At 40.9% G+C, this 25981-nt stretch overlaps 1 protein-coding gene across 1 annotated transcript in view; it reads left to right on the forward strand.

Annotated features, from left to right (window-relative positions):
* Fshr (follicle stimulating hormone receptor) overlaps window positions 1-25981 on the forward strand; it is a 183447-nt gene that overhangs the window by 116554 nt on the left and 40912 nt on the right. The window contains exons 3-4 of the mRNA XM_075981893.1: window positions 18279-18353; window positions 20719-20793. Of these exons, the coding sequence (XP_075838008.1) occupies window positions 18279-18353; window positions 20719-20793 (150 nt within the window). The remainder of the gene's footprint in view (window positions 1-18278; window positions 18354-20718; window positions 20794-25981) is intronic.

Raw genomic sequence — 25981 nt, forward strand, 5'->3', positions numbered from 1 at the left:
TCATAAATAAGTTCAGGGATTTCAATATGTAAAACAACTTTTTCTGCATATTGAAAGTCAGTAACTATATTAAGAGGTTCTGAAAAATCTAATACCATGAGACTAGCATATAATTTTGACTTTTGAAGGGAATCATCTATGCCTGTGTCTAGTAGACTTTTAATTACAATGCCATTTATTTATATATTTAGCTATGATCTTTGATCATTTATAGAAGTTTGACAAAATACTTGGTCTATGGTCTCTCCTAATAATTTTGTTTTATCTACTGAAGGTGTTCTGTTATCCAGAACAATGTCTTTTATAACAATGGGCATTGAGTCTTTTAATTGCTCTGTGGAGGAACTTCCCCAGTGCTGACAGAAAATGATCGAACCAAATTTGACATTGGGGCCTGTGAGAGGCCTTCTAAGGCATTTCCTGATGCAAAGTGTTACCTTGCCTGTCCATGTTGATCTGCAATTATTAGTCCAATATTGGCCTTTGCCAAATCATGTTCATATTTCAAAAGGCTGAGTTTTCTGTTTGGATTATGTCTAGAAAAAAACATTGCTTTTAGGAATGCCTCATCTACAATCCCTTTTTAGACGACAATGTTTACCACAATTAAAGCACCTGACCTTTTGATTTGTTGTGAAATTTTAGAAATCATTTCTTCTATCCAAGTATCTTCATGAATGTGAGATTCGATATCAATTGTATTTTGGATCCATTTATCTACTTTTAAAATTCTGATCACGCTTTTGCACTCTGAATTAGTATTTTAAAACACAAATATTTGATTAATACTTGTCTAACTTCTGCATCTGCTATCATTCTATTTTCAGCTGAAGTAAATCTTTCTAAAAAATCAGTGAAGTCTTCTTTTGGGCCCTGTATAATTTTAGTAAATGACTCAGTCCTTTTTTCTGATTCTTCAACCTTGTTCCAAGCATTCAGAGCTGCTATATGGCATAGAGCCAAGGTATAATCTTCAAATGTAATCTGTCTTTGCAAATCAACATACTGCCCTTCACCAAGGAGCTGATCTTGGGAAATTTACTACCTCTAGTTCTACTTAATTCTTCTCTCTCCACATTTTCCATTGTAACCGAGGATCAGCTTTCAATGCTGTTGTAGTCAAATCTTTCCAGTCATGTGGAATAATTCCGTTATGAGTTGCCCATGAATTTAACACTTCTTCACACAAAGAGTGAATGCATACCATGTGAAATAATTGCTTCCTTAATCTCTTCAAATCTCACATTTATACAGGATCCCAGTTAACTTCTGCATAACCTGGCGGCTGCCTATCATCTGGTGGTCAATCCTGTATAGTAACTAGATAAATTAAGGTTGGTTTTCTAATACAGAGGAGTGGTTGGGTCACTCCTCTTCAGGTTCATACTGCAGTGATGTGGTAGGTTCTGCTCTAAATTCCTCTGTGTGTGTGTGTGTGTGTGTGTGTGTGTGTGTGTGTGTGTGTGTGTGTGCGTGTGTGTGCGTGTGTGTGTGTGTGTGTATGTGTGTGTGTGAGAATATTTTTCTTAATTTCATTAGTAGGTCTTTCTAAGGATTGTATCTTATCAGCCAGTTTGTAATATTTGGCATCAATATCAAATCACTTTTAAAGGATAAAATATGAATTACCAAGCTTATAATAATTATAATTGGCTTTATGTCAAACCCAACTAAACTGATTACCCCTTCATTTAATTTTTCCATTTTCAAGCCATCCATTGTGGAACCATACAGACTCCTAACTCTCTGCATCATAATTTTGTTCCCCATTATTAAGGTGAGGAAGACATTTTTGTTTTATTCTAAAACCTAGTTGTACCCATTAAGAATCACCAGATCTGCTAACTTTCCACTTTTCCCACAACTTTCCACTTTTCTCAGCAACAGCAGAGCTTTTGGGACAGTTGGGGGAGTAGCCTGCCAGCTGCAACAACAGTGCCCTATTCTTCAGGCAGGGAGGGCAGGCATGGCACGATGCCCAGAGCTGGACTAGCACAGTGCCGCAATCTATTGCTGTGCTGCACGCCTGGACTAAGGTTAACCACAGCTGTTCATGTGCTGCATGTGGAGGGAGAGTGAGCTACCTGAAAAGCAGACATACGGAGACAGCTAGGACGTAGCCTGGAATGGCAGAAGGCCACCTAAATGACAGAGTTGTGATGAGTGGCTGACTCAGGCAGGTGCAGAATAGGCAAGAGGCTGCAGCTGCAGCATTTGGGGCCCATGTACAGAACCCAGAGTGCGCAGCCCAGGGTACAGCTATTGCAGAAAGACAGCAATGGGAAAAGGCCCTGGTGGGAAAAGCCAGTGGCCTGTTACAGCACAGAGAAATGGCAGCTTTAAAGGCCTTCTTGTGATCTCACACTGCATTGGACACCAAATGATGTGCCAGATGAAATGATGACTTATATTGTTCTATTATATAAAATTCAGGAGACAGATATTGGGGTAAAACCCTGATAGATGCAAAGAGCAACAAAAAATAAAATGATCAGCAGATCCTGCCTCTCCATACTTCCAGATTGACAAGTTCATGAAACTTTCTAAGCCCCTCCATATTCTTTACTGTGCCTTTCTAGCCTAATATGGGTCCCAAAAAAACTCAATGGTTAATTCTGACCAACTGAATGTTGACTCTACTCTCTGATTCAAGATTTAATGTTAATGTTAATGTTAAGTCTTAAGAGTGTCAGAGTGCGAACAAGATATCCCACAACAGACAAACTCTCTCTAGTTAGAACTGCTTCTTCCACTCATTCTTGAAGTTGAGGAAAGACAGAAAAGAAGAGAGGAGAAAGAAAGAGAAGGGGGTGTTCATAAGAAAGTCTGTCACTCTACGTTCCCTACTGGATAAAAATAAATACTTCAGTGCTCCAAACTGTGGGTTTTTATTCTCAACAGTAGTGTTCCCAGACAATACTCTTTCTGCCTGCCTCCCTCAGGTTTGCACCATGACCAAGACCCTTTCATTCCTAGGACAATGACCTCAATTTCTCTTTTTCTACAATGGTAAGGAGCTGAAGCTCATTTACATCTAACTGACTACGACATCACAAAAGACCAAAGATGTGACTTAGGGTGTTGTAGAAAACGTTCAAAAGTTCCCAGAACACGTCTACTACCTGCTCCCTTGTGTCTCGTTTTCTCAGACTCTTTTATTAAGGTTCTTCTCCCTATGAAAAGACACACTTCCCCCAGTGCGCTCAAACTTCCCTTGGTTTTCAGACACTAACTGTAGTTGGCTGAGTGTGAATGAGTCTCTCTTCTTCGGAACAGAGAGCTGTAGAGGGAAAGAAAACAAAGGAAGGCACTGAGCAGGTCCAGAGCAGGCTGCAAAGTCAACTAAGATTCCCATGATGCTTAGAGCCCAGCTGAGGCTCGCAGCCCCAGCCGGGAAAAGATGAGCACAAACCACTCCTTTCCTCACAGGGCTTTCTCCCTATTTTAGCTGCAAACAGTTCCCTGCATCCGCCTCTTTATTAACCTCTCTTTCAAATCGGTGATTTTCCATCTTTAGTTTATGAAGTGTTTGAAGACCAGCCTCCTGCTGGCAGATTATAAACTATTGCACCTGTAAGAGGTATCCTTAGGTTCCACAGACAAACAGCAGCAAAGGAATCTCATGAAACTCTGGGTGAAATTTCCGATAGGTTTCCATGCTCTCACTGCACATCGGAGTGCTCTTTAAACACTGTGGGGCTTACCCCATTGCCGACCTTGTCTAATCACATTGATTGTCAGCAATTGCAGTCTACTTGGAAAGTAAGTTGCTATGGTAATCCCTTCGTCTTATGTCTTACATTTAAAGACACAATGATCCTAAAGTGTGGGGGTAGGGAACTACTTGTAGTTGGTGACAGAGAAAAACATAATTATATATGCAAATTATAAAACTAATGTATTTAAATGAAAGAAAAATCAGGATTTGATATAAAAATTTAGCCCCACAATTTCTACCAAAAGTACATTTATTCTGAATATATTTATTCCCCTCCCCCCAAGCATCCATTTTTTTAGGAAAAGAAAATGGAGTAAGAATGAATGGCCAATTATCTCAGTTGCTTAGAGCAAGGTGCTAATGTCATGGGTTGGTCCTGTAGGGGTTCCTTGTTGCATAGGTCAGCTGATCTTAGAATGGGAATGCAGCTCAGTTAGTAGAGTGTTTATGTAGCATGTTCAAAGTACCGGCTTCAATTTATAGCGCTGTATAAGTCAGGCATATGATATATATTTACAATCCCAGCACTCAGGGGGTAGAGGCAGGAGAAAAGGAAGTAAAGACTATTTACACAGCAAGTGGAAGACAGTCAACCTTGTCTAGACAAACAACAGAGTGGGCTACGGAGACTGTTCAACTCCAAAGAGTACTTGTTGCTCTTGCAGAGGACCAGAGTTCAGGTCCCAACACCATGTTGGAGGGCTTACAGCTAACACCCATTTTGGGGAGCTTACAGTTACATGTAATTCCAGCTCCAGAGGGCCGAATACCCTTTTCTGGCTTTGTGGGCATGCATTGCACATACACATAAACTCAGATAAACATACACATAAAATAAACAGAAGGAAGAAGACGAAGACAAAATATCCCATGAATAAGTAGAATGAGCAAAACTGAAAGGCAGGCACACAGGGAGCCAGTAAAAATGGGACACAGAACCGTGGCTGAAAGAAAACCAGCATGGAGTTAGTTATCTAATTGATCCTCCTTTCTGTTTCAATTTTCTGGGGAAATGTGCTAGTCTTCATGTTTTCTGCCAGTTCTTGGGTAAACTTAATTCTGGGTGACTAGAGAAATTTGTCCTGGAAGTTATTTGAAGAGATGCCTCAGAATGAGCCCAATTTCCCTTTGCTCCACTGCTCAAGAGTGGGGGGAAGTCTAGTCTTACTCCACATAATTCCAGGCCGAAGGGCTTCAAGCCCTGCAGATGCCAAACGCCCACTCAACACACATATTCACTGAATGCCTGGGGACTGACTGTATAGGTCCACCCTATGAATACAACAAAGACACCTTGGCAATTGGCTCTAGATTAGACTCCAAAAATTATGACAATAAATATCAGGGCTGGGACTGGAGAGATGACTCAGTGTTTAAGAGAGACTGATTGTTGCTCTTGCAGAGGATCTGAGGTTTGTTCCCAGCACCCACATCAAGCAGCTCACAACTGTCCATAACTCCAGTTTCAAGGGGATCTGACATTTCTGGGCTCTGCAGGCTTCTACATGCACATGCACACACCTTCCCTCACCTGACACACCACACACACACACACGCATGCCTACATGGGCATCAAGCTGATCTCTTTGTTTCTGAAGGGTCACAAAGGAAAGCTTGAACAACAGTTGCTGTATGTGAGCATTCCAGGGAGGAAAATAAGGTGGGTGATGTGACTCAAATTCAGAAGTGGCCAGGTGCAGCTCCTTCACTGTGACTCACGGAGGAAGCACTGCCATGCCAAGTATAAGAGTTAATATGGTAGAAAATGGAAGGGCATAAAATATGGAGTAATTATGAATTACAGAGTAAAAGCAGAGGATCAAAGAGAAAGAAAGTCAGTTGGTGAAGGGGGTGGTGTTTTAGATGTGGCATAGAAGGCAAAAAGACACCATAAATGTGAAATTATTAAGTAATTTTTTGGGCTGCAGTGAGGTGAGAGTGGTGAACAGGATGGCCTTTAGTAATTATCACATGCACACACCTACAGGCACATAAATCTGCACACTTGTTCTTCTGGTAAAAAGGCTCAGGATATGTGTTATCCCCTTATAGTGGCTTACTAGAGGTACCAATGGAAAACCCGCTAAGCTGACAATAAAATAGTCTTCAAGAGAATGATGGTTCATGCTGTTGGTTCTCACCTAGCCCAGGGCTTTGAAAGAATGGCTGCTGCTGAGACCTGGTGCTGTTCTTTCACGGGTCTGACCCAGGAGAGCTCTCAAGAGAACAGCTGCAGGCTCTTGAGAAAGGCTGCTTCCTGGAGGCCTTCCTCGCTCTAGCCCATTAGAAATGGAAGCTGGCTGTCATGGAGAACTGCCCACGATGTGGTTGACTGCCTTTTAATAACAGAAATAATTAAAATCACAAAATTCTGGGGCTAGAAGAGACCCTAGAGATTATTTGAATCAACAGTGTTGTTTTATAAATGAGGAGCAGAGGCTCGGAGAAGATAACTGATCTGACTCCAGGAAGGTGGATAATTAGTGGCAAAGTCAGGAGTGGAGCCTAGGTCTCCTGACTCTGTGAAGTCATGAAAATGACAGTAAGCACTGTGACCTCTGCATACTGCCATGTGTCTTCTTCTAGTGCTAGCTATGCATTATTCATGTAATCTTCAATAGCCTGGCCCTGCCAATAAAAAGGATTAAAGACACATGCATTAAAGGATAGAGGACCTTTGCAACATTTTACAGATGAAAATGGACCTTCGACAGCTCCGGTGATTTGCCAAAGTGATGAAGAGCTTCCTTTCACCTGTCTGTTCAAGAGACTTTGCCTTGTGCAGACCTGCATCTTCAGATTTTAGACAGCTGAAGACTCAGGTCTCTTTACCCTAACACCCAACTCCCACCTCAAGGTGTTCAGTAGTGAATTTAGTAGCCCTCGTTCTTGAAAGGTTGTTTTATTAGCAGATAGTTTTGTTGTTGCTGTTCTGCTTTGCTTTACTTTTTTGTAAAATAATTGAACGGGGAAGAAAAGACACCAAAATCCTCTATATAATTCAGTGAGCGGCAACCACTTCCTGTGTTCACCGTAAGTGGCCAGGAAACTCAATCATGGGTAGTAAATACTGTCACTAAGGGAGAGTGGCTTCTGCCTAAATGAGGCCAAACACAAATTTAGTCAAGAGAATTTGACCTTGCTTGTTTTCTTCTAATTGGCCAGACAGTCCTCCTGTCTGATTTCTAATTAACAAACAAATAAGAAGCTATTTCACTCCACTGGCTGCGCTGTTTTTCTTTTTATTAGGGGTAGATGTGAAACTCTTCCCCAGCCCTCACAGGAAAAGCACTGGTCAATTACACACGAGGCTTCAGCCTGCATGCTATCCTCTTACCTTAGGTATGGTGCATGACCACAGCAAGCATCAGAGTGTCTGACACTTCTTTCCTACCAAGTGGCCCAAGGTGGTTCCTTTGCATTCTATTTAGAATCCCAGGGCAACAGCAACTTCATTTCTGGGTCCTGGCTTTTCCAGGCGTCCAGGGGAAGGAGGCAGAGTATGAAGTTACATCTCTTCTGTTCATATCACTAGGGAGGGGGAGGGGCTTTCTCCTCTCAAAGCAACAATCTGACTGCAATATTGGCTAAGAAATAGAGTCTAGGACTTAGCATCGAGACACATTCCTGCAATCTGAGCTAGTTGGAAAGCTGAAACTGTGGGTATCTTAATAAGACCTTGTGTCAAATATATACATTGTTTAAGAAGCTAGGAATATAACTTAGTGGTACAGTCTTCAATCTCCAGTACTACTGGGAGGCGGGAAAGCAGGGAGGGAGGGAAGAGAGGTCAAAAGGCAAGGAGAGTATGGTATGTAGCTGGGCATTAATAGGCAAGAAGGAGTGGATAGATTTTTTAGATGACAGCTGGAAATAGATTCCACACCATATATTATCTCCATAATTCTCACAAAATCTCTAAATGGCTGTATATCTGTCACTCTTGAAATAAACAAGTGTCATGAGTGTTGGCTGACTTTTCCCTGGTCGCATGCACACTAAGCCATGATAAGAGAGCAAGCCTCTGGCCAGACCCATCTCTGGCCTCCCATGCATATTGTCATTCATCTATGACTACGACCTCAACAAGTACAAGCCAGCAGAGCCATTTAGTGAGATTCCCTCTGCTGAACATTTAGTGCTATGTTTACTACTCAGCAAATGTCCAATAAACGTTAATTATTATCAGCAGCACTATTGCTCCTGAAGCCTGGGATACACAGCTCAAGTTTACAAGTGTGGAACCTGACTACTACTTTTTGTGACCCAATGTGTGTCTGGCTGATCGAGTCTCCAATTCCCATGCCCAGTGTTGGCCTCTGATGGAGCCGAGAAGCCATGTTAGCAACAAGTGATCGAATGAATGTCTCTTTCCTTTTGGTTCTGCACAGCTGTCTCCTTTACTACCCTCATTTTTCATTGCTAAGAACACAATAGATTCCTGTTCAAACCATTTGTGACAGGCACACACAGTAATAAAATAATTGTCACCCTTGCTAGCTTCCCGATATAACCTGGTCCTACCTGAAGAAAGTATAGCTTCTACCTTAAACTCTTACGTTCTCTCCAGACAACTCCACATATGGCTTCCAAAAACAGGCACCATCCATACTCCTGTTTGCAGATGAACAGCAACACAGGGCACCAGCTTCCACTCTACCCTTTTCTCCACTCAATACTCTGGTGTTACTATTGCGGGAGCTAATTCAACCCAAAGATGCACAAAACCCTCCTGAAGCCAAATAGCAAGTCTGGATTGTCAACCAGTGGCCACATGGAAACTTACCCAAAGCATGCTGCCCAAGCCGCACTATTCTTTTTTTTTTTAGGCACAAAAAGCACATCCTGCTTGACTCACTTCAGTTAGCAAGAATAAAAACTATAGAAGTCATAAAGAAAGGTTAGCAAATTTAGGGACATTTCTGGATTCTGAAAGTATGGACCGGGCTTTTGATATAGTAAGTCTTGTTCCTGCTTTGGCGGGTGTTGGGGCCTACGTGTTGAGTTCTAGGGTCAAAATGTTGCCTCCAACATGGTGTCAGTTATGCTAAGGTCCAGGGACCTGTTATAGTGTCATATTTATCATATACCTAACCTGAGTCTACTCCAACTTCTTAAATCAATCAAATAGGCACACTTGATTTGCTTTTAAAAGAAAAAGTTACCCGTGACTCCCATCAAATCACTACCTAGTTAACACAGACTTTTATAGACACCTGAATGAAAGAAACAGCGAAGAACCATAAAGAGGATAATGGTGACAGGAAATGGGGGACATTTATAAGAAATAGTGAAAAAAGGCAATGAAAAGGACTCAATATCTGATTGAATATTAAATGACTAAGAGGTCATAAGGAAGCCTAGGATTAAAGGGTTGACTTGATCCAGTGAATCAGTAATGATATAAGATTGGGCTGTTATCTCTGTGTTGGGATTGAGGAGAAAGGTCATAGATGAGGGAATCATCCTAAACTCACTAGACTCGTCAAGACACACGGTTATCAGGAGAGGCAGCAAGCATGCCCTGGGCAGTATCAGGAGTGGGGCTAAAGTGGTCCAAGATGGAAGAGTATCCCAATATGTGATTCATCAGCAAAGACTTTGTGCCTAAAGGAGTGTGAGAACGAATCAGGACAAGAGGACTTTAACAGGAAAAGATTGAAAGAGTGGGGCAGAGAATTAATAACACAGGAGAATACACCTCCAAACTCTGTGCTGGGCCTTGGCACCCTTTCTTCTCTTCCCCCACTTCTGTACTACTGACTTTGCATTCTCTGTTTTTTCTACATATGACTTTTATCCAATTAAACTACAGATTCTTAGAAGACAAGGGTGCATCTTTTTACTATTTTATATGCTTTATACTTGCATAAAAATGTGCTACAAAAGCACTTATATGGGTTGCTGCTTTATATTGTGTGTAAAGGGAAAATTTGCATGTGAACCTGTATATCGACTTGTCAGAACTTAAGTGCCCTTCGTCATAGAGAAAGGGAGAGAATCAGGGAAAGAAGGAGGGAGGAAGGGAGGGATGGAGGAAGGGAGGGAGGGATAATGTGTTACTATTTTATAGGCCTGTGGTTCCCCCAAAAAAGTATCTACTCTTAGAGATTAAAATGGCAATAATGGGATTTCCTGAAGTGGAAAGGTTTTAGGCACTGGCAATGTGGTCCTTTATTCTGCTACCCTCTCAGGCTTCATAGAGGAGGGATCAGGGTAACCTCCCTGTGCCTCTTTTCTCTTCTGTAAGATGGCACTTATTTTGGGGGGCTGCTGTGAGCTTCAAACACAGTGGGAGGGGAGACTGGTACATAATGAACACTAATTAGATATTAACTGCTATTATTATGATTTTCCTATCCCTTTTTTTCTCTGCTGGGAGAAGCATGAGAAATATGCCAATATGTGCATGACCACATTCAAGATAAAATCCAAGTGGGTACAATTAGGCTGAGCCATTGAGGGTGATTTTATCTCTGTGTCCCCTTGGGATGTTTTTAGAGCAACCTCAGAAAACACTGGCCATGCCCAGGATAAGGGGGAAATTCTGGGAAGGAACCTGTCCTAAACATGCTAGGAAGCAAAAGAACTTACCTGCTATCACCTGAGCTGTCAGTGGAGCCCTTTGATGGTGCCCGTAACTCCCTCTGGAGATGGCTTGCTGCACCTAGACTGACCCTCTTCTTTGTTGTGGAATATTTGTTTAGCTACACAAAGCTGTATTGCATTTGTTTATGCAACTGTGTAAAGGTGTGTTTCTTTACCTGCCTAAGGTACTTGATTGGTCTAATAAAAAAGGTAAAAGGCCAATAGTTTGGCAGGAGAGGGATAGGCAGGGCTGGTAGGCAGAGAGAATAAGTAGGAATAAGAATCTAGGTGTGAGAGAGAATAAGGAAGAAAAAGAGGCAGATGTCCAGGACCAATCAGACAGGGAGGAAGCAGGAAAGTAGGACATATAGAATAAAAGAAAGGTAAAAAGCCCCAAGTCTGTAGGGATAAGTCCCGCCCCTAAGGGGCCGTGTTCGCCTCGGGCTAATGTTTGCCTATAAATTTGGTGAGCGTGCTCCTGCTCCCAGCTGTCCCTTCTGCTTTCTTGGTCTCCGCGGGAACGGTGGTTCTGTAAGTCTATTTCGCCATTAAAGCTGTATATATATTTTTACAATCTGTCTGCATTCATTTACGCCGTTACAATGATGGAGGAAGGTCATTGGTTAAATAAAAAGAAACTGCTTGGCCCTCATTGGTTAGAAGATAGGTGGGAGGAGTAAACAGAACAGAACGCTAGGAGGAATAGGAAGTGAGCTCAGACTCCACAGCTCTCCTCTCGGCAGCAGATGCCTCAGAGAGACGCCATGCTCCCAGCTCCCAGGCAGACACACACAATGAAGCTCCGACCCAGGATGGACATAGGCTAGAATCTTCCCGGTAAGCGCACCTAGGGGCGCTACACAGATGATTAGAAATGGGCCAAGCAGTGATTAAATGAATACAGTTTGTGTGTTGTTATTTCAGGCATAAGCTAGGCAGGCAGCCGGGGTGCTGGGGACGCAGCCCCACTGCTCTTATTTCTACAGAATGAGTCAAAATGTAGGTAAAGAGAAAGAGATTAAATTAAGTTGTAAAAGCTAGTGAGACAAGCATAAGATAAGGCTGAACATTCGTGACTAACATTAAGTGTCTGTGTCGTTATTTGGAGTCTGGTGTTCCAAGAAAGCCTGCAACACTTCCTCAGGGAACAGCTCACTTCTTTGGTTATAGCTTTGGTTATAGCATGGCCACCCAAGCCAAGGCATCCTGTGAGAGGCCCATGAGATAGATGAGCACTCGCCTTGCAAGTCAGAATGGAGCTGGGGTTTGAAATAAGACCACGTCCTAGTTGAATAATGAAGAACCTATAGATAGGAGTAGGAACTGACCTGGATTCCTTCATGCAAGATTTCTTAGGACATTTGCCAGCAGCTGTTCCCCCAGTATGGTAGTGACCCAGGCCAGCAACTCACGAATTCATCAGCCTACATGAATTCAGTCTTAAACACGAGGAGAGTGAGTTACATGGTCTAGCAGCATGGTGGTGTTTGAATTTGCTATCAGACAAGCATTTCCTTTCATCACTCAGTCCCTTTGGAACCCCAGAGGTATCTATTGTCAATGTCTTATACAGAGATCTTCCGTAACATTCTAGTAGCCAGATGGAGAAGTTCAAATCCTTGTAACTGTAAAATCTCAGAATCAACCTTAAGAGATTTTAACAGGGTATGAATGTGAATTTGAGGCATTTTATAAACTTCTTTGGAAGGCATTTTCATCAACATTTTCACTGATGTTTCCTAACTTTAAACACATAGTATGCGGTTCATCTCCAGAACTGGGAGAGTAGAAAATACAGAAAATGACAGGATGAGTGTACCATATACACATTATCATAAATGATATGTAACCTGTATTTATACTAATATGTCACCAATTATATATGTATGTGTGTGTGTGTGTGTATATATATATATATATATATATATATATATATATATATATAGTTACAACCACATTAAAATTTCTGTCATGATACTCATTCATAGTCGTGTATTTTATAACAATGAATATTGTGTAACTCATATATACTTTTAACATGTGCATTATATGTGTGTATGTAATACGTGAGGATTATCAATAGAGGATATATGATTGCCTAGGTTATGGGAGGGACAGATAATTAAACTTATTCTTTAAGTAAATTATAAGGTTATTAAAGAAATTGAATTTTATTCCAAATATATTATTTTTGGCTTTTTGAGACTGGGTTTCTCTGTGTAATAGTCCTAGCTGTCCTGGAACTAACTCTGTAGATCTGGTTGGCTTTGAACTCACAGAGATCCCCCTGCCTCTGTCTGCTGAGCACTAGGACTAAAGGCATGCACCACCACCACCCGGCTTATTCTGAATATTTTAATGCTATTGGTCGCCTTAGCATACACAATCAAAGGAAAGCAAACTGCATAAATTGGAGAAAGATAGTGAATGGAATGGGAGGAGAGGGAATAAGACAGTTTCTCACTAGAGTTTAGTTCCTATGTTTAAAGAAAAAAATGTAGAATGCCCAACATGAGTAGTTATAAAATCATATTTGTCTCACAATTCTGATGACTGGAAAGTCAAACTATCAGGACACCACCATCTGGCTGACTCATAACATGGCAGAGGAGGAGAAAGGAAACCCACCCTGTGCAGAAGGGCATCCTTTCCAGTAAGGCTGGGGAGACACAAGGCTCTGTGTTGTAACAACTCACACTGGAGGAAGCTAATGCAACTTTACAAGACCTAATGCACTCGACTTAGACTATAGACAAGACTTATTGTCATTTGCTAGGTTTAGGCATGGGGCCAATCAACAAAGGTACAAAGGAAAACCTTGGGCAAATCTCATTTCTTGCAATTCAGCAGATGCCATGCCTAAAATTGGACACTTCCATTTTGATCTTTTCATCTAACCACAAGTCATTCACTGAGTGTTAAATGCATACCAAATCACTGCTAGGCCCTGTCAATACAGAGTTGATTACATAACTGAAATATAGTTGAAACAGCATTAAATCCTTCACACAGGCAATTATGACCCAATCACTCACTTCCCATTAAGTACCAGCTATTTACAGTTACATCTTCTCTCACCCTGAGCATAGTGGAAATCAAATTTGCAACATATGAACCTTGGGACATTTGAACCTATTTAAGCCATAGCTCTGACTCTTTCAAATGTTAACACAGAAGCAGTCACTCAAACATTTTATAAAACACAGGTTATCATTAGAAAAGCCTGAACAGAGCCTTGGGCTTTACACTTCTAAAAGCCCGTGTGTCAGTGTGGGTCTTTCTTCAAAATAAGACAATATAATACTCTACCAGGCTTTTCTTATGACATTCACACAAATGTAGAGATTAAAAGCATGATAGAATAATCCAATTATATCAGCTCAATGGGGTGAAGTTCTTGATTAAAAAATCTGTACTCCCCAAAAAAAGTTTATAGACATTTCAGTTTGTCTAGTCCCTAAATTCTCATGAGACTTTTGCACTTGAAGCAACTATCACATCATTGTTCTGCTACTGCTTTGCTGTTACCATTATCACATATTCTGTCTCCCAGTCTGGTTTCACTGAGTTTCTGGAAAGTATCTTATTCATCTGCCTCTATATTGACAAATCTAGCGGTGATTTGGTATGAATTTAGCACTTTGTAAGTGACTATTGGGCAGATAAAACAATAAAAAAGGAAGAGCTCAGTCTTAGGTGTGGTATCTACTGAACTGCAACAGAGATGAGATTTGCCCAAGGTTTTCCTTTGGCACCATGACCAAACCTACCAAATGACAAGAAGTCTTGTCTGCGGGCTAAGCATTTGTCCCAGAGTTTTGTTGTTGTTTTTGCTCTTGTTGTTTTTCTAGTCAACAAATACAAGAAGCACTTGTATTTGACTGTATTAGTTCTGCTGTACTAAAGCATCAGGGCGCCTTTCTCCACACTTCTCGTTGCCAATAATTTCCTAGACATTGTTTTTATACAATGAGATCCTTGAAGCTACATAACAGTCATAACTGAGAAAGAAGGAAAGCCTGGTGACCACAGATTATAAATCATTTGATTGGGGATTAAGGAAAGTTGACTTTTAAGTCCTGTCTGTAGAGGAAGCAAATATTTGTCTACAGAAGGGGAAATATGCCTGCATGAGGCATGGAGGCAGGAGGGAAAGAGGACAGATGCTCTACAGAGTTCAGAATGCAATTGTACTCTTCTGCTTAAAGTAGTGGTGGCTCTGTAATAGAGTTTGAAGGATGGAGATAGAGACAAAGTCCCTCATCAGAGCAACGGACTGAGCCCCCAAGGTCCAGTTGAAGAGCAAAAGAAAGGAGAAGATGAGCAAGAGTGGACTGCGAGGGGTTGGTCCATCCACTGAGACAGTGTACTTGTTCTAATGGGAGCTCACCAAATCCAGCTGGACCAAGACTGAATGAGCATGCAATCAAACCGGACTCTGAATGTGGCTGTAAATGGGGGCTGACTGAGAAGCCATTGATAAAGGCACTGGGACTTGTTTTCTCCTGCATGTACTGGCTTTTGGGGACCCTAGTCTGTTTGTCTATTTGGATGCAAAACTTCCTAGGACTGGATGTGGGGGGTGGACTTCCCACAGGGTATGGTTCACTGCTTTCTCTTAAGGAGGAAGGGGGAGGAAGGAGGGTGAGTGGGGGAGTGGGAGGGGAATGGAAGGAGGGGAGGAAGTGTAAAGAAATTAAAATTTAAAACAAATTAAAGTAGTGGTGGTCACGTTCAGTACTTTTACAGGAAAAGGTATGGTTCAATCAATGTTCCTAGTAGATAAACTTTTTTAAAAAATTGTATCTTTTATTTTTATTACTTTTAATTTTATGTATGCCTCTGTGTCTGTACTTGGATAAGAGTATGAAAATGCAGGTACATGCAAAGGCTAGAAGAAGGTGGTGGATGCCCTAGAGTTGGAGTTACAGGAGAGTGTGAGCTTCCTATCATAGGCACTGAAAAACAAACTCCAGTCCTCTGAAAAAACAGAAAGTGCTCTTAATCATGTAGTCATTTTTCCAGCCCCTTACTAGAGGGAATTCCAGGGAATAACTGAGCATTTTAGATGTAGCTAGAGATCCAGCATAACTGTTTTAGCTTGTCATAGAGTGATGCTAATGTGTCTGTGGCCGTATATATTCAGTCTTACCTGATCTTGGAAGCCAAGCTGGATTGAGTCTGGTTAGTACTTGATGTGGCAGTGTTGTGACCATTCCCACCATTACAGCTTATATAAATTTGTGAAATCCTGGGGCTGTTCATTTTGAGCTGAGTTACCACTGGTTTATAGAATAACAATACCAGTCTGTGACTAGAGACTAAAAGCCTGGCTGATGCTATAATCAAATAAATTAGAGGAAAAGATATAATACGAAATCAAATGCCCAACACTATGGTTTAGATGTGGCTCACTTGTCTAAGGGTTCACTGCTGAAAATTTGATTTCTGTGATGCTCATGGTAAGTGATGATGTAACTGGAGGGAGATGGCCCTAAGAGAATGTGTGAGCTTCCTTACCTCTGAAAATTAGACTCTGAAAACAGAGCTGTGTTTGCAGATGTGACCTTGTTATACTAATCTGGAAAGGGCTTAGCAAACTGTCTTCAGCTAAGTCCCAGGACAGCAGACAGCATTTCTGCATCTGTCTATTTGAATTCATGCTACCTGTGAGATTTCCTGAGACAGTCAACTGAAGCATTAAAACTGCATGAGAGTCTTCCTGAGAAGCCTAACGATAGCATGTTTCATATGTGAGTCCCATCATAAGCACCAAGTCACCCTGTCTCCTCACAGGCTCTGATTTCTGCATAGTGGACTTCATTTTCCACAGCCTTCATACTTCTCCAGAAGGAGAAAAGCTAGGATCCAAAACATAGGGTGTATTATGCTGAACCGTCATTATGTCAAAGACAGACTTCACTTCAGTAATATCATGGAGGAGGGCAAGTTTTAATCCATGCTTATTTTTTAAAGTAATTGATTAAAAAAATAAAACCAGATCCACAATATCACACATAGCCATCAATTCAACTAAAAAAAAAAAACATTAATGATCTGAATGTGAGACCTGAAACTTTGAAACTGTTAGATGAAAACACAGGTAAAACACATCAAGATACGGAATCCAAAAGCACCAAAGCCATCCCCAAAACTGACACCAAGGAAAAAATCACCATGAACTTAATTAGTTGTCACAACAAAGAAAACAATGGTTAGGGTGATTAGAGACTGGAGATGGGAGGAAAACTTGGCCGCATGTCCATCTGACATAAGATTAATATCTAAAACTGAACAAGAACTAGAAAAGAACCCTCCAGTCGATGAATGGACTAATCAACCAGGTAGTTCTCAAGGAAAAAAAATGCAAATTATTAATACATATTTTTAAATATTCAAATTTTTAAACCATCAGGGAAATTCATATTATTAAAGATTTAATATTCCATCTCACTCCAATCAAAATCACTATCCTCAAAAAACAATTAACTAATTCTGGCAATAATGTGGAAAATATGGAAACCTTATACATTACTATGATCATGTAAACTGGTGTCAACACTATGGAAATCAATATGTATGTTCCTCAAAAGAATTAAAAATATAAATACACTAAAAACAGAAATAAAGCATGATCCAGAGATGCTGCTCACTCCTGGGGTATACCTGAAAGGTCCTAAGTCAACATGCAGTAGAGATATTCAATCATCTATATTTATTGATACAGTATTCCTCAGAGTCAAGGTCAGGAACCAGTCTAGAGTCCAGCAATGGATGAAGAAATGTGGTACAGATATACAATGAAATTTTGCCCAATGTAAAAAGTGACGTGAAAATACAGACATCACCAGAAAATGAAGTTCATTGTGCTAAGGGAAGTAAATCAGACTCAGGAAGACAAATATCACATGATTTCTCTCATATATAGTATGTAGATTAAATCTGTGTTTGTGTTTGTGTATCTCTGTGTGTGTATCTCTCTCTCTCTCTCTCTCTCTCTCTCTCTCTCTCTCTCTGTGTGTGTGTGTGTGTGTGTGTGTGTGTGTGTGTGTGTGTGTGTGTAGTTATAGGACATGAAAGGACAAATGAGACCCGGAGAGAAGAGAAAATGTCTAAAGCAGGAGGGAGGGACAAGTGAGGGCGCAGAATATTTGTGTTATGAAAGCACAAAGTGGTCTACCTTGAGAGAGTAAGAAGACCTTCAGAAAAGGGGAGGGACAATGAAGGGTATGGGAATGAGGTAAGAATGATATATATGCATTTACATCATATGTCTCTGATGATATATATATACCAAACTGCCATTTTGAAAATGTCACTTATATTATTCTAACAAAAATGTAAAAATATTTTTAAGATAAGGAGGAGAGCAAGAATGACAAGGGAGAGTCAGGGTAAAAGGGAAATAGAGATCAAGAATGAACATCTACATTCTCCCACACCACAGCCAGTTTAACAGAGAACCTGGTTTCATAGTTCAGAGCAGGTTTAATAAATCGCAGTTCACTGGCCAGATCCATTCCCATTCTCAATAAAGTTTTATTGGCACACATTCATTTCCTATGGGTTCTTTGGATTTTCAGTCTTTATAGTAGTTTCAACATACTATCCACAAAGTAATTACTATCTGGACCTGAGAAACTTTGCTGACCCCTGACCTAAGGAACTTAGTTTTATTTCAATCCTGTATGTTTCCCTAAATACCTTTGAGTAAGTCTCCTTCACGCTTTAGTTTCTTTAGTTGAAGAATGTTTAATCACCTAATGAACCACTGCCTCAGATTTATTTTCCCACTGTTTTGTAAGCATTAGCATCTAGTGTGTTGGTTTAGACTTATTACTATAACTGACTTGAGAAAAGGAAAGTGGTTTGGGGTCTTATAAATTCTCCTTGGCCCAAGGCTCTAGTTGAGTCCTTAGAAGGTCTATGGAGGGAAACGGAACTAATCTGAGTTATCTTTCTTTTGCTACAGAGAGATCTCTCAAAATGATGTCTTGGAAGTAATAGAGGCAGATGTGTTCTCCAACCTACCCAAGTTGCATGAAATGTAAGCAACAGTACAGTGTGTGTGTGTGTGCATGCATTTGCATGCAGAAGAGGGTCATGATATCATAAAAATCCCTAAAGTTCTTTTGTACTCCTGGGAAGCTTTGACTCCGTTCTGACCTCAGATCCATAGATCATCATTACAAGATACCATAGGCAGCCTAAAAGGGACTGTCATTTGTCTCTGGCTGGAGACATAGGCACCAGCCTCTACTTTAGCTTTATTATGTTTGCTGACTCCCTGAGTTGGTTTTGTTCTCGTTGTTTTATGTCACAGGCTCTAGAACCCCTGTCTTACAACAATGGGAAAACTCCTCCATCCCATTACCTTATTCGATGTTACAACCACAAAAGCCAAAATAAATCCCACTCAATGTGACTGAGGCTGGATAAGCCTATACTGATAACTGCCTCTGCATATGCATGAAGGCTCAACCAAGACACAGAACCATCTGAGATGTCAGTTTCTCATCTGCAAAACCAGACTCCCAGACTTGCTGTGGTGAATAAAGTACATGATAAACATCAGTTCAATCTAGCGTAACAACCAGCAAAGCAGCTATATTGTAATGGCCCTTGGTAGTTCTACTAGTATGGACAAACGTACTTTCTCTTGACATTCTAGTTGTATGCAATGCATAGATCTAATTATGTTCTATGTCAGTGTCTAATTACTGGAAGATAATTTATTGACTGATAGGATGTCAAGGCCACAGAGACTCTCAAGACTGTCAGTACAAAGAATGTTCAAGGTATGTTCTATCTTTGACTATGAATGCAGGAAATTATTTGATATTCAATAAGGAAGAGAGAAAAATATTTTATGATCCAAAAAGATTAGGAAATAAGATGAAATAATCTCATTCACCAGTAGAAAACCTCTAAAGCTATGTAATGTTAAGATACATTTGGGATTGCCAAGAAAATTTTGTACAGTCTATGTGTGTGCATGCATGTACGTGTGTGTGCGTGTGTGTATGTGTTTTAATGAGTTTATTTAGAAATCACAACCTGCCCATTTTGACCAACTCCTTTTTTCTTCTGTCTACCCATTCTGCCTCCTTCCTGATTCCTCCTCATTTTCATTAATGTCTTGTTTCCTTATTCTCTCTCCTCCTGCCCTAATCTTACCCTAGTTAGGAAAAGAGACATTATAGGACCACAAAGTCCACAAAGACTGTCAGAGAAATGAACCAAAGCCACAGTGTGAAGCACCCCGTGTTGCTATCCAGTGGGCAGTGGGGCTAATGAAACAGGTCTTGCATCTCTTCCTTACATGGAAAGGCACTCAACCTCATACAACACTAACTGTCTTTAAAATGATTAATTACCTTGCACTTGGCTCTGGGTAGCTACAGGTTACTGCAACATAAAAGCTAATGAAACAGGAAGGAAGTAATTAACAACAGTATCTCAGCAAATATACATTGATCCCGCAAGATGAGAAAAAAGACAGGTTCTCTGCAGGAATCTAAATGTGAATAGTCTCACTTCCAGACTATTGATCAGGACACAACACGGGCTAAAACCACTGTGCAGAAGTCATCACTCCCAGGGGAGGGGGATCGGAGTGGGGGCAGGGGGAGTGGAGTGGGAGGAGGGAGAGGGAAATGAGAGGCTGGGAGGAGGCAGAAATTTTTTCAATAAAAGATAGATAGATAGGTAGATAGATAGATAGATAGATAGATAGATAGATAGATAGATAGATAGATAGATAGATAGATAGATAGAAGAAATGACCACTCCCCATCTGCTGTGAGGAGCCAATTCAGTCTACAGAATGTGGGTGGAGAAGGGACTGGCCTCCTGCCAGTTGCTGGAACTTGGTGCTTTAAATCAGGGTCAGAAGTGGCTTTTCTTCTAGATTTTGTTTTTCTTTGCCATTTCATTTCCATTTCTCTGCTCTTTTTGCTGCCTCACCTGTAGCCCTCCTGCCCTCTCTCATCTTCTTTTCACCCTTTCTGGCTGGTCTGAACGTCCTTCTCTTGGCTTCAGAGCTGTCACTAGTTCAGTTACCCATGTTAGTATCACCTGCCCCTTCTTAGTTCACCCTGGTTCTGGGAGATTCTTACTAGTAAAATCCTCAGCTCTCTTCATGGTTAAAAAAAAAAAAAGGACTGGAGGATGGGTACCAAGAGATGAGTGTTAAATGGACAGGGTTGGTACTCAATTTACTCACATTTATACAATAAAGGGTCCTGCATGCTTGCTCAATATTTGCTGAAATGACAGCTGGATAGATGAATAAATGGGTAGATGGATGGATGGATGACTTGATTATTTACTGTCAGGCTCTACATAATATGAAAAATACCATGATACTCCTTGCTGTTCAAGTCACTTACAAGTATCTCCCTCTTTTACAGTAGAATTGAAAAGGCCAACACATTGCTGTACATCAATCCCGAGGCCTTCCAGAACCTCCCCAGTCTACGATATCTGTAAGAGATTATACATTATTGCCTTCCTTCTGTTATTAAATTATGCATTCATATTTTAGCAAAATCTCCAGTTGCTACTGTAGGAATAATCAATCACTTTTTCATCAAGAATGGGCAAGAGTTACCAAAGCAAAGGTGGGGGACAGATGGTAGTGAGTTTGACTTTATTTAATGAGAAAATTCCACTAATGTAATTGCATTTTGTTTTCATTTTCAAATGAAGGATATCTTTCTTTCACACAGGATTGTCGGGCAGGCCTCTTACAGAACTAGGTCATAACTTAGGGTTAATGAAATGCTGTCAAACTTTGTTCTATCTTTCATTTTGCAACCTTGACTTCTAAGATACTGTTTGTCTCACTTGTTTTGCATTTAAATATTTTTTCTCAGAGAGATTGGATTGTTTTATTTTGTACATCTTGGTCAATAACTGTCATGGTATTTTATCAGCAGAGAGATTCCTGATGTCTAACTCCATCCTACAACCTGTCCCCATCAGCAGACACAGTTTCCTACACTCAAATGACTTTTACATTAGCCAAGGGCTTGACAGATACTTGAGTGTTATGATGAGGTCTTACAAAGCAGCAGACAAGAATCTAGACCATGGAGTCGAGCTTCCTGAGTGCATTTGCTAGCTGTTTATCAAAAACAAGAAATTAACCTCACATGTTACTTCCTCATCAAGAGAATGGAAATAACAATGCATATAGGTTATTAATGTAACAATACTGAATAGAGGCTTAAGGCAACAACCGCCTATCATTTTTTACCTATCTTGGTTGTTCAATCAAATCACTCTGCTGACCAGGACTTGGTATGCCTGACCTCAGCTAAGCTTACTCATGCTAGTCAGCAAGTCCCTCTGGAGTGAGCCATTCTCAGTGGTCCCGGTTGGAATGACTCAGCTATGCTCTCAGGAAGGATCATCTCCACCGTGCTAGTGTAGGTTTATTTTCATTGAGATCTCAGAGTTACAAGAGAGACATCTGAAGAATCCACATTTCTTTGGCGTACACCATGAATATCACACCATCTCTTCTGGTGCATTTTATTAGACACAGAAGTGAAAAGAACCAACCCGAATTCCAGAGGGAGAGAAATAGGTGTCACTTCTTGATAGTAGAAACTATAATTAGATATAGGGGGTGTGTAAAGTAAAATACACTTGAGGCCACCTTTGCAATCAATCCAGAGTATATAAAAAGTTTTTCATTGTGCCTATGACATGGGGCAAAAATTTCAAGGACCATTCAATAAAACCAGCATCCAAATTTGAGATTTCTCTAAGGCCAGCCTGTGACTGGCTGGAGAGAAACAGTTCTCATGCAGTGCCCCTCGCTGATTTCTGTTGGGAGCTTTTAAAAGCAAAAACCATATCCTTGTTGACAGTTGCAGGGAGAGGAAGGGGAGCAAGCAAGCAGTTCAGTGGAAGCATAAAGCGGAAGTTAACTATACCAGTTTGACCTCAAGTCCCTGGGACAAGGTTGGGCAGTTTTCTCAGGGATTTTCCCAAAAGAAAGCATGTAAGAGGGGTGGGTGTCAGTTGTGAGTCAGACTGTAGATGGCTGAAGCAGGGACAAGATGGAAGGACCTTGGCCCTGTCTCACCTATCATTCAATAAATATTATCTGCCAATAATATCATTCTCTGGCCCTAAATTTTGGTCCAGACTAACAGAGTTAGTGATTATGGTAAAAGGTAGTGATCCATTGGTGGACCTCAGCTCTCTGAGTAGGAACTAAGAAATAAGAATCAGCAAATGAGAGTCCATCTACTCTTCCATGCCTTATCTATGGCAAGAGTCCCAGGAAGGTTCTAGAGAAGAAAGAAGGTTGATTTCTTCTGAATTCGAAGATGGAAAGGAGTTCCTTGGATAGATCAATTGGCAAACTACTCCGGTATGAGCTCTGCTGCAGGGGATAGATTCCTGAAGAAAACCTCATGCACACATTTCATAGCTCCTCACACAATAAATAGCCTGTGCAAACAGAGCACAGCGTAGCGACAGAATGAGGACGAAGAGGTCAGCTCCAAACTCTGAAACTCAGTGTCTGGAATTTGACTCTGGAGTTGGAATTAGAGCTCAGTTGTAGAGTGCTTGCCTAATGTGCGTAAGGGCTTAGATTGGTCCTAAGTATCAGGAAAATAAACTAGAATTTGACTGGTATTGGTCCACACATCATGGCCAGCACCATTCGTTCTTCATAAAGAGAACCCTGATGAACTAGGAGGAGGTACATATGGAAGTCACTGTACAACAAGGGAAGGGGCCAAGGGACCTTCAGCAGAAAAGAAGTTCTGCCTTTGATTTCAGAGGAAGATAAAAATCTGTGTCACTTGTCGTCAAATCCAGCCTCCTCTTAGTGCCCTTTCTCACTTTGAGGGAAGCAGTTCTCTTGAATCAGTATCAGGGAAAAGCTAGCTTCATGGATACACAGCATGAGAATTTGATCAAATCCCTGTGTCCTATATTGACCCTCCCTGGTTCCTGTGGCTGTGGACAGAGAGACAGCTGTAGCTGGTTCCAGTCACATTGTGTTTAGGGAGATCATTCCTCACAACATTTTAAACCTGCTTTCTGAGGAAAAAATAGCTAGTAAGAGATTGGGAAAGATTTCATTTCATTGTCAAAAGATACTCTTTTACTACTCAAAAAAAAAAAAAACCCACACCAAAATGTTGTTGTCTTGATCAGTTCACAATGCTAAACAGTATACCTATGTAGGCTTAAATTACAAATTAATATTTCTCAATGTCTGGAGCTTAAATCTAATATCAGGTGCTCCCTGGTGAAGTCCTTCAAGAGGGTCCTCTTCGTAGGGTATAGACAGGAGTCTTCCTACTTGTCTTCTCAGACCTCATAGGAATCTATAAGAAAAGAAGAGAAAATCCCATGTCTATACCTGCTTTTATGGCATACTGTGGTTTAGGGTTTCAAAATAAGTTAAGGGAAAAACACCCAGTGCATACGAATGACATAATCAGCACAGAATTGTTTCATATCTGGAGTCCTGGGGCTAACTCATAAGGAACTTGAGAATAGCAATTGTATGTCTTAAGCCTTTTGACTTCTGGCTAAACTAAACCTTCCCCAGATGTGCATACCACTTCAGCATGCAGCACAAGATACAACTCTCCCCTGCAACAGCACTTCAGCCAACAATACACCTACCTCTTCATGACCAGACAGCTGCTCTTTGGAAAGATTTTACAGGCCACTAGGACAGAGAAAAAATGCACAGCTGGTCCTTTTGTCTGAAAGTTTCTATCAGAGAAGCTATGTACAGTTACGCTCCCGTTCTGCATTACTCAGAACCTGGTAACCACAGCAAACCACACAAGATAGGAGATTCAACAAAGGAGATTCATTTCAAGCACAGAGGCTGGGAAGTCCAAAATCAAGACACTGGAAGATTATGCCGCTGTAGCAAGTCTCTTCCTGGCTTGAAGATGGCCTTTCCCCTCATCCTCACAGAGAGTGTGGCCACACACCTAAAAAAGCAAGAATGAACACGAGTAAGCCTCTGATGTTGCTTCTTACAGAGACTAACCCAGTAAGATTAGGGTCCCACTCTTATCATCTCACCAAAGTGTAACCCTCTCCAGATACAGTCACGGGAGGATTAGGAATTGATGTTATGAGCAGGAGAGGGACGTGTGTTAGACCTTTGTGCCCCTCCTTACCTGCTTATTCCTGTCATCACAGCAGCCATCCATATAGCTTTATGATTCTGCAGCCAGGGAGAAACAGAGATAAAAATTGTACAAATTCTTTGGGATGGGTGAAGCACAAAATGAATGAAGAAATCCAGTAGTGATGAGCCTCTGTCTGTTTCTAACAGTGTTGTTGTCATTCCGGTTCTTGCTTTAGTAAGCCAGGATAAATATTTAGCAACAGAGCAACCAAAAGCAGAAAATCACCAGGGGGCGGAGATGAGACGCCATTTGACTTGAGCACCCTAACTGCTGCACACACAAACTTAGAAATGTTATACTGGAGCTCTACGCGTTGATTCCATTCCATGCTGTTCCCTTGATAGCATAGAATTCGGGACAACTAGAAATCAGCACTCTTCATCAACGCCTTCAGGCTTCACAGAGGAGCCTGACAGTAGTTAAGAAAGAAAGCTTAGAAATAGTGAAATGCTCTTAAACCAGGAGAATATGCACCAACAGATCCATCTGAATGGACTGTTAAAGCAATATTTTATTTGCAGGCAATCTTTTTCTGCTTTGCCTTCCTGGAGCTGACCTTTTATGTATGAAAGATTATCTATTGATCTGTAAATAAAGTTTATACAAGATTCTCTTGCCTTGGCATCCTGTCAATGTTAATTCCCAGGCAGCTGGGCGCTGTTGTTCACTACTCAATAAAGTATAATTCCATTTAGTTAGCATGTCACACTGCTCCACAGAAGTGTCCTCCCCACAAGCCACCACTGACAGCCATCTTCCTCTCAGACATTAGCCATTAGACCTTTTCTAGAATACCCCGTGATGTTGCTGGGCCATTTGCTATCTACAGTGAGAACCATCCTAGGAGACGCCTTCCAGAGACACCCCTCAGTAGTCAGGCTGTTTTACCCTAGCCTTGGTAATAGGGATTTTCTGACATGAATATGCATTTTTCCTGCAAAATGGATCCCTTCTGGTCCCTAGTCAAGCTCTCATCTCCGTGATGGCTGGGAAAGAGTCATACAAAAATCCAATTTTAGAAACCATGGTTAACATATGCATGGTCCTTCTCCATTTGTTCCATCCTTTGGGTTATAAATTGTCCAGTGAGGAAAAATTCCTTCAGTAATTCATTAAACAATAAGTGAGGACATACTACATACAAGGCTTTCTTGTGCAGAGCAAGTATGACAGGACAGATAAAGCTTCTGCCTTCATGGAGCTCACATTCTCATTATAGAGATAAATAATGTTAAATTATGTCAGGCGATGATGATGCTATCAAATATATTTTGAAGAATATATATTACTTTGATATATATATATCAAAGAAAGTAATATTTGGGGAATTCTGGCTGAGAAAGCCTGGAGTAGACAGCTCTGTGCAAGATTGCAAGATATAGGAGATATCTATAGAGCACTCTTATTTCAAAGAAAAGACCATACTTCTGACAGGACAATATCTATAGAGCTTGCAGCACTGGTCATGCATAAAAGGACTGAGCCAATG

The sequence above is a fragment of the Microtus pennsylvanicus genome, chromosome 8 (assembly GCF_037038515.1).
Source record: "Microtus pennsylvanicus isolate mMicPen1 chromosome 8, mMicPen1.hap1, whole genome shotgun sequence".
Taxonomy (NCBI): Eukaryota; Metazoa; Chordata; class Mammalia; order Rodentia; family Cricetidae; genus Microtus; species Microtus pennsylvanicus.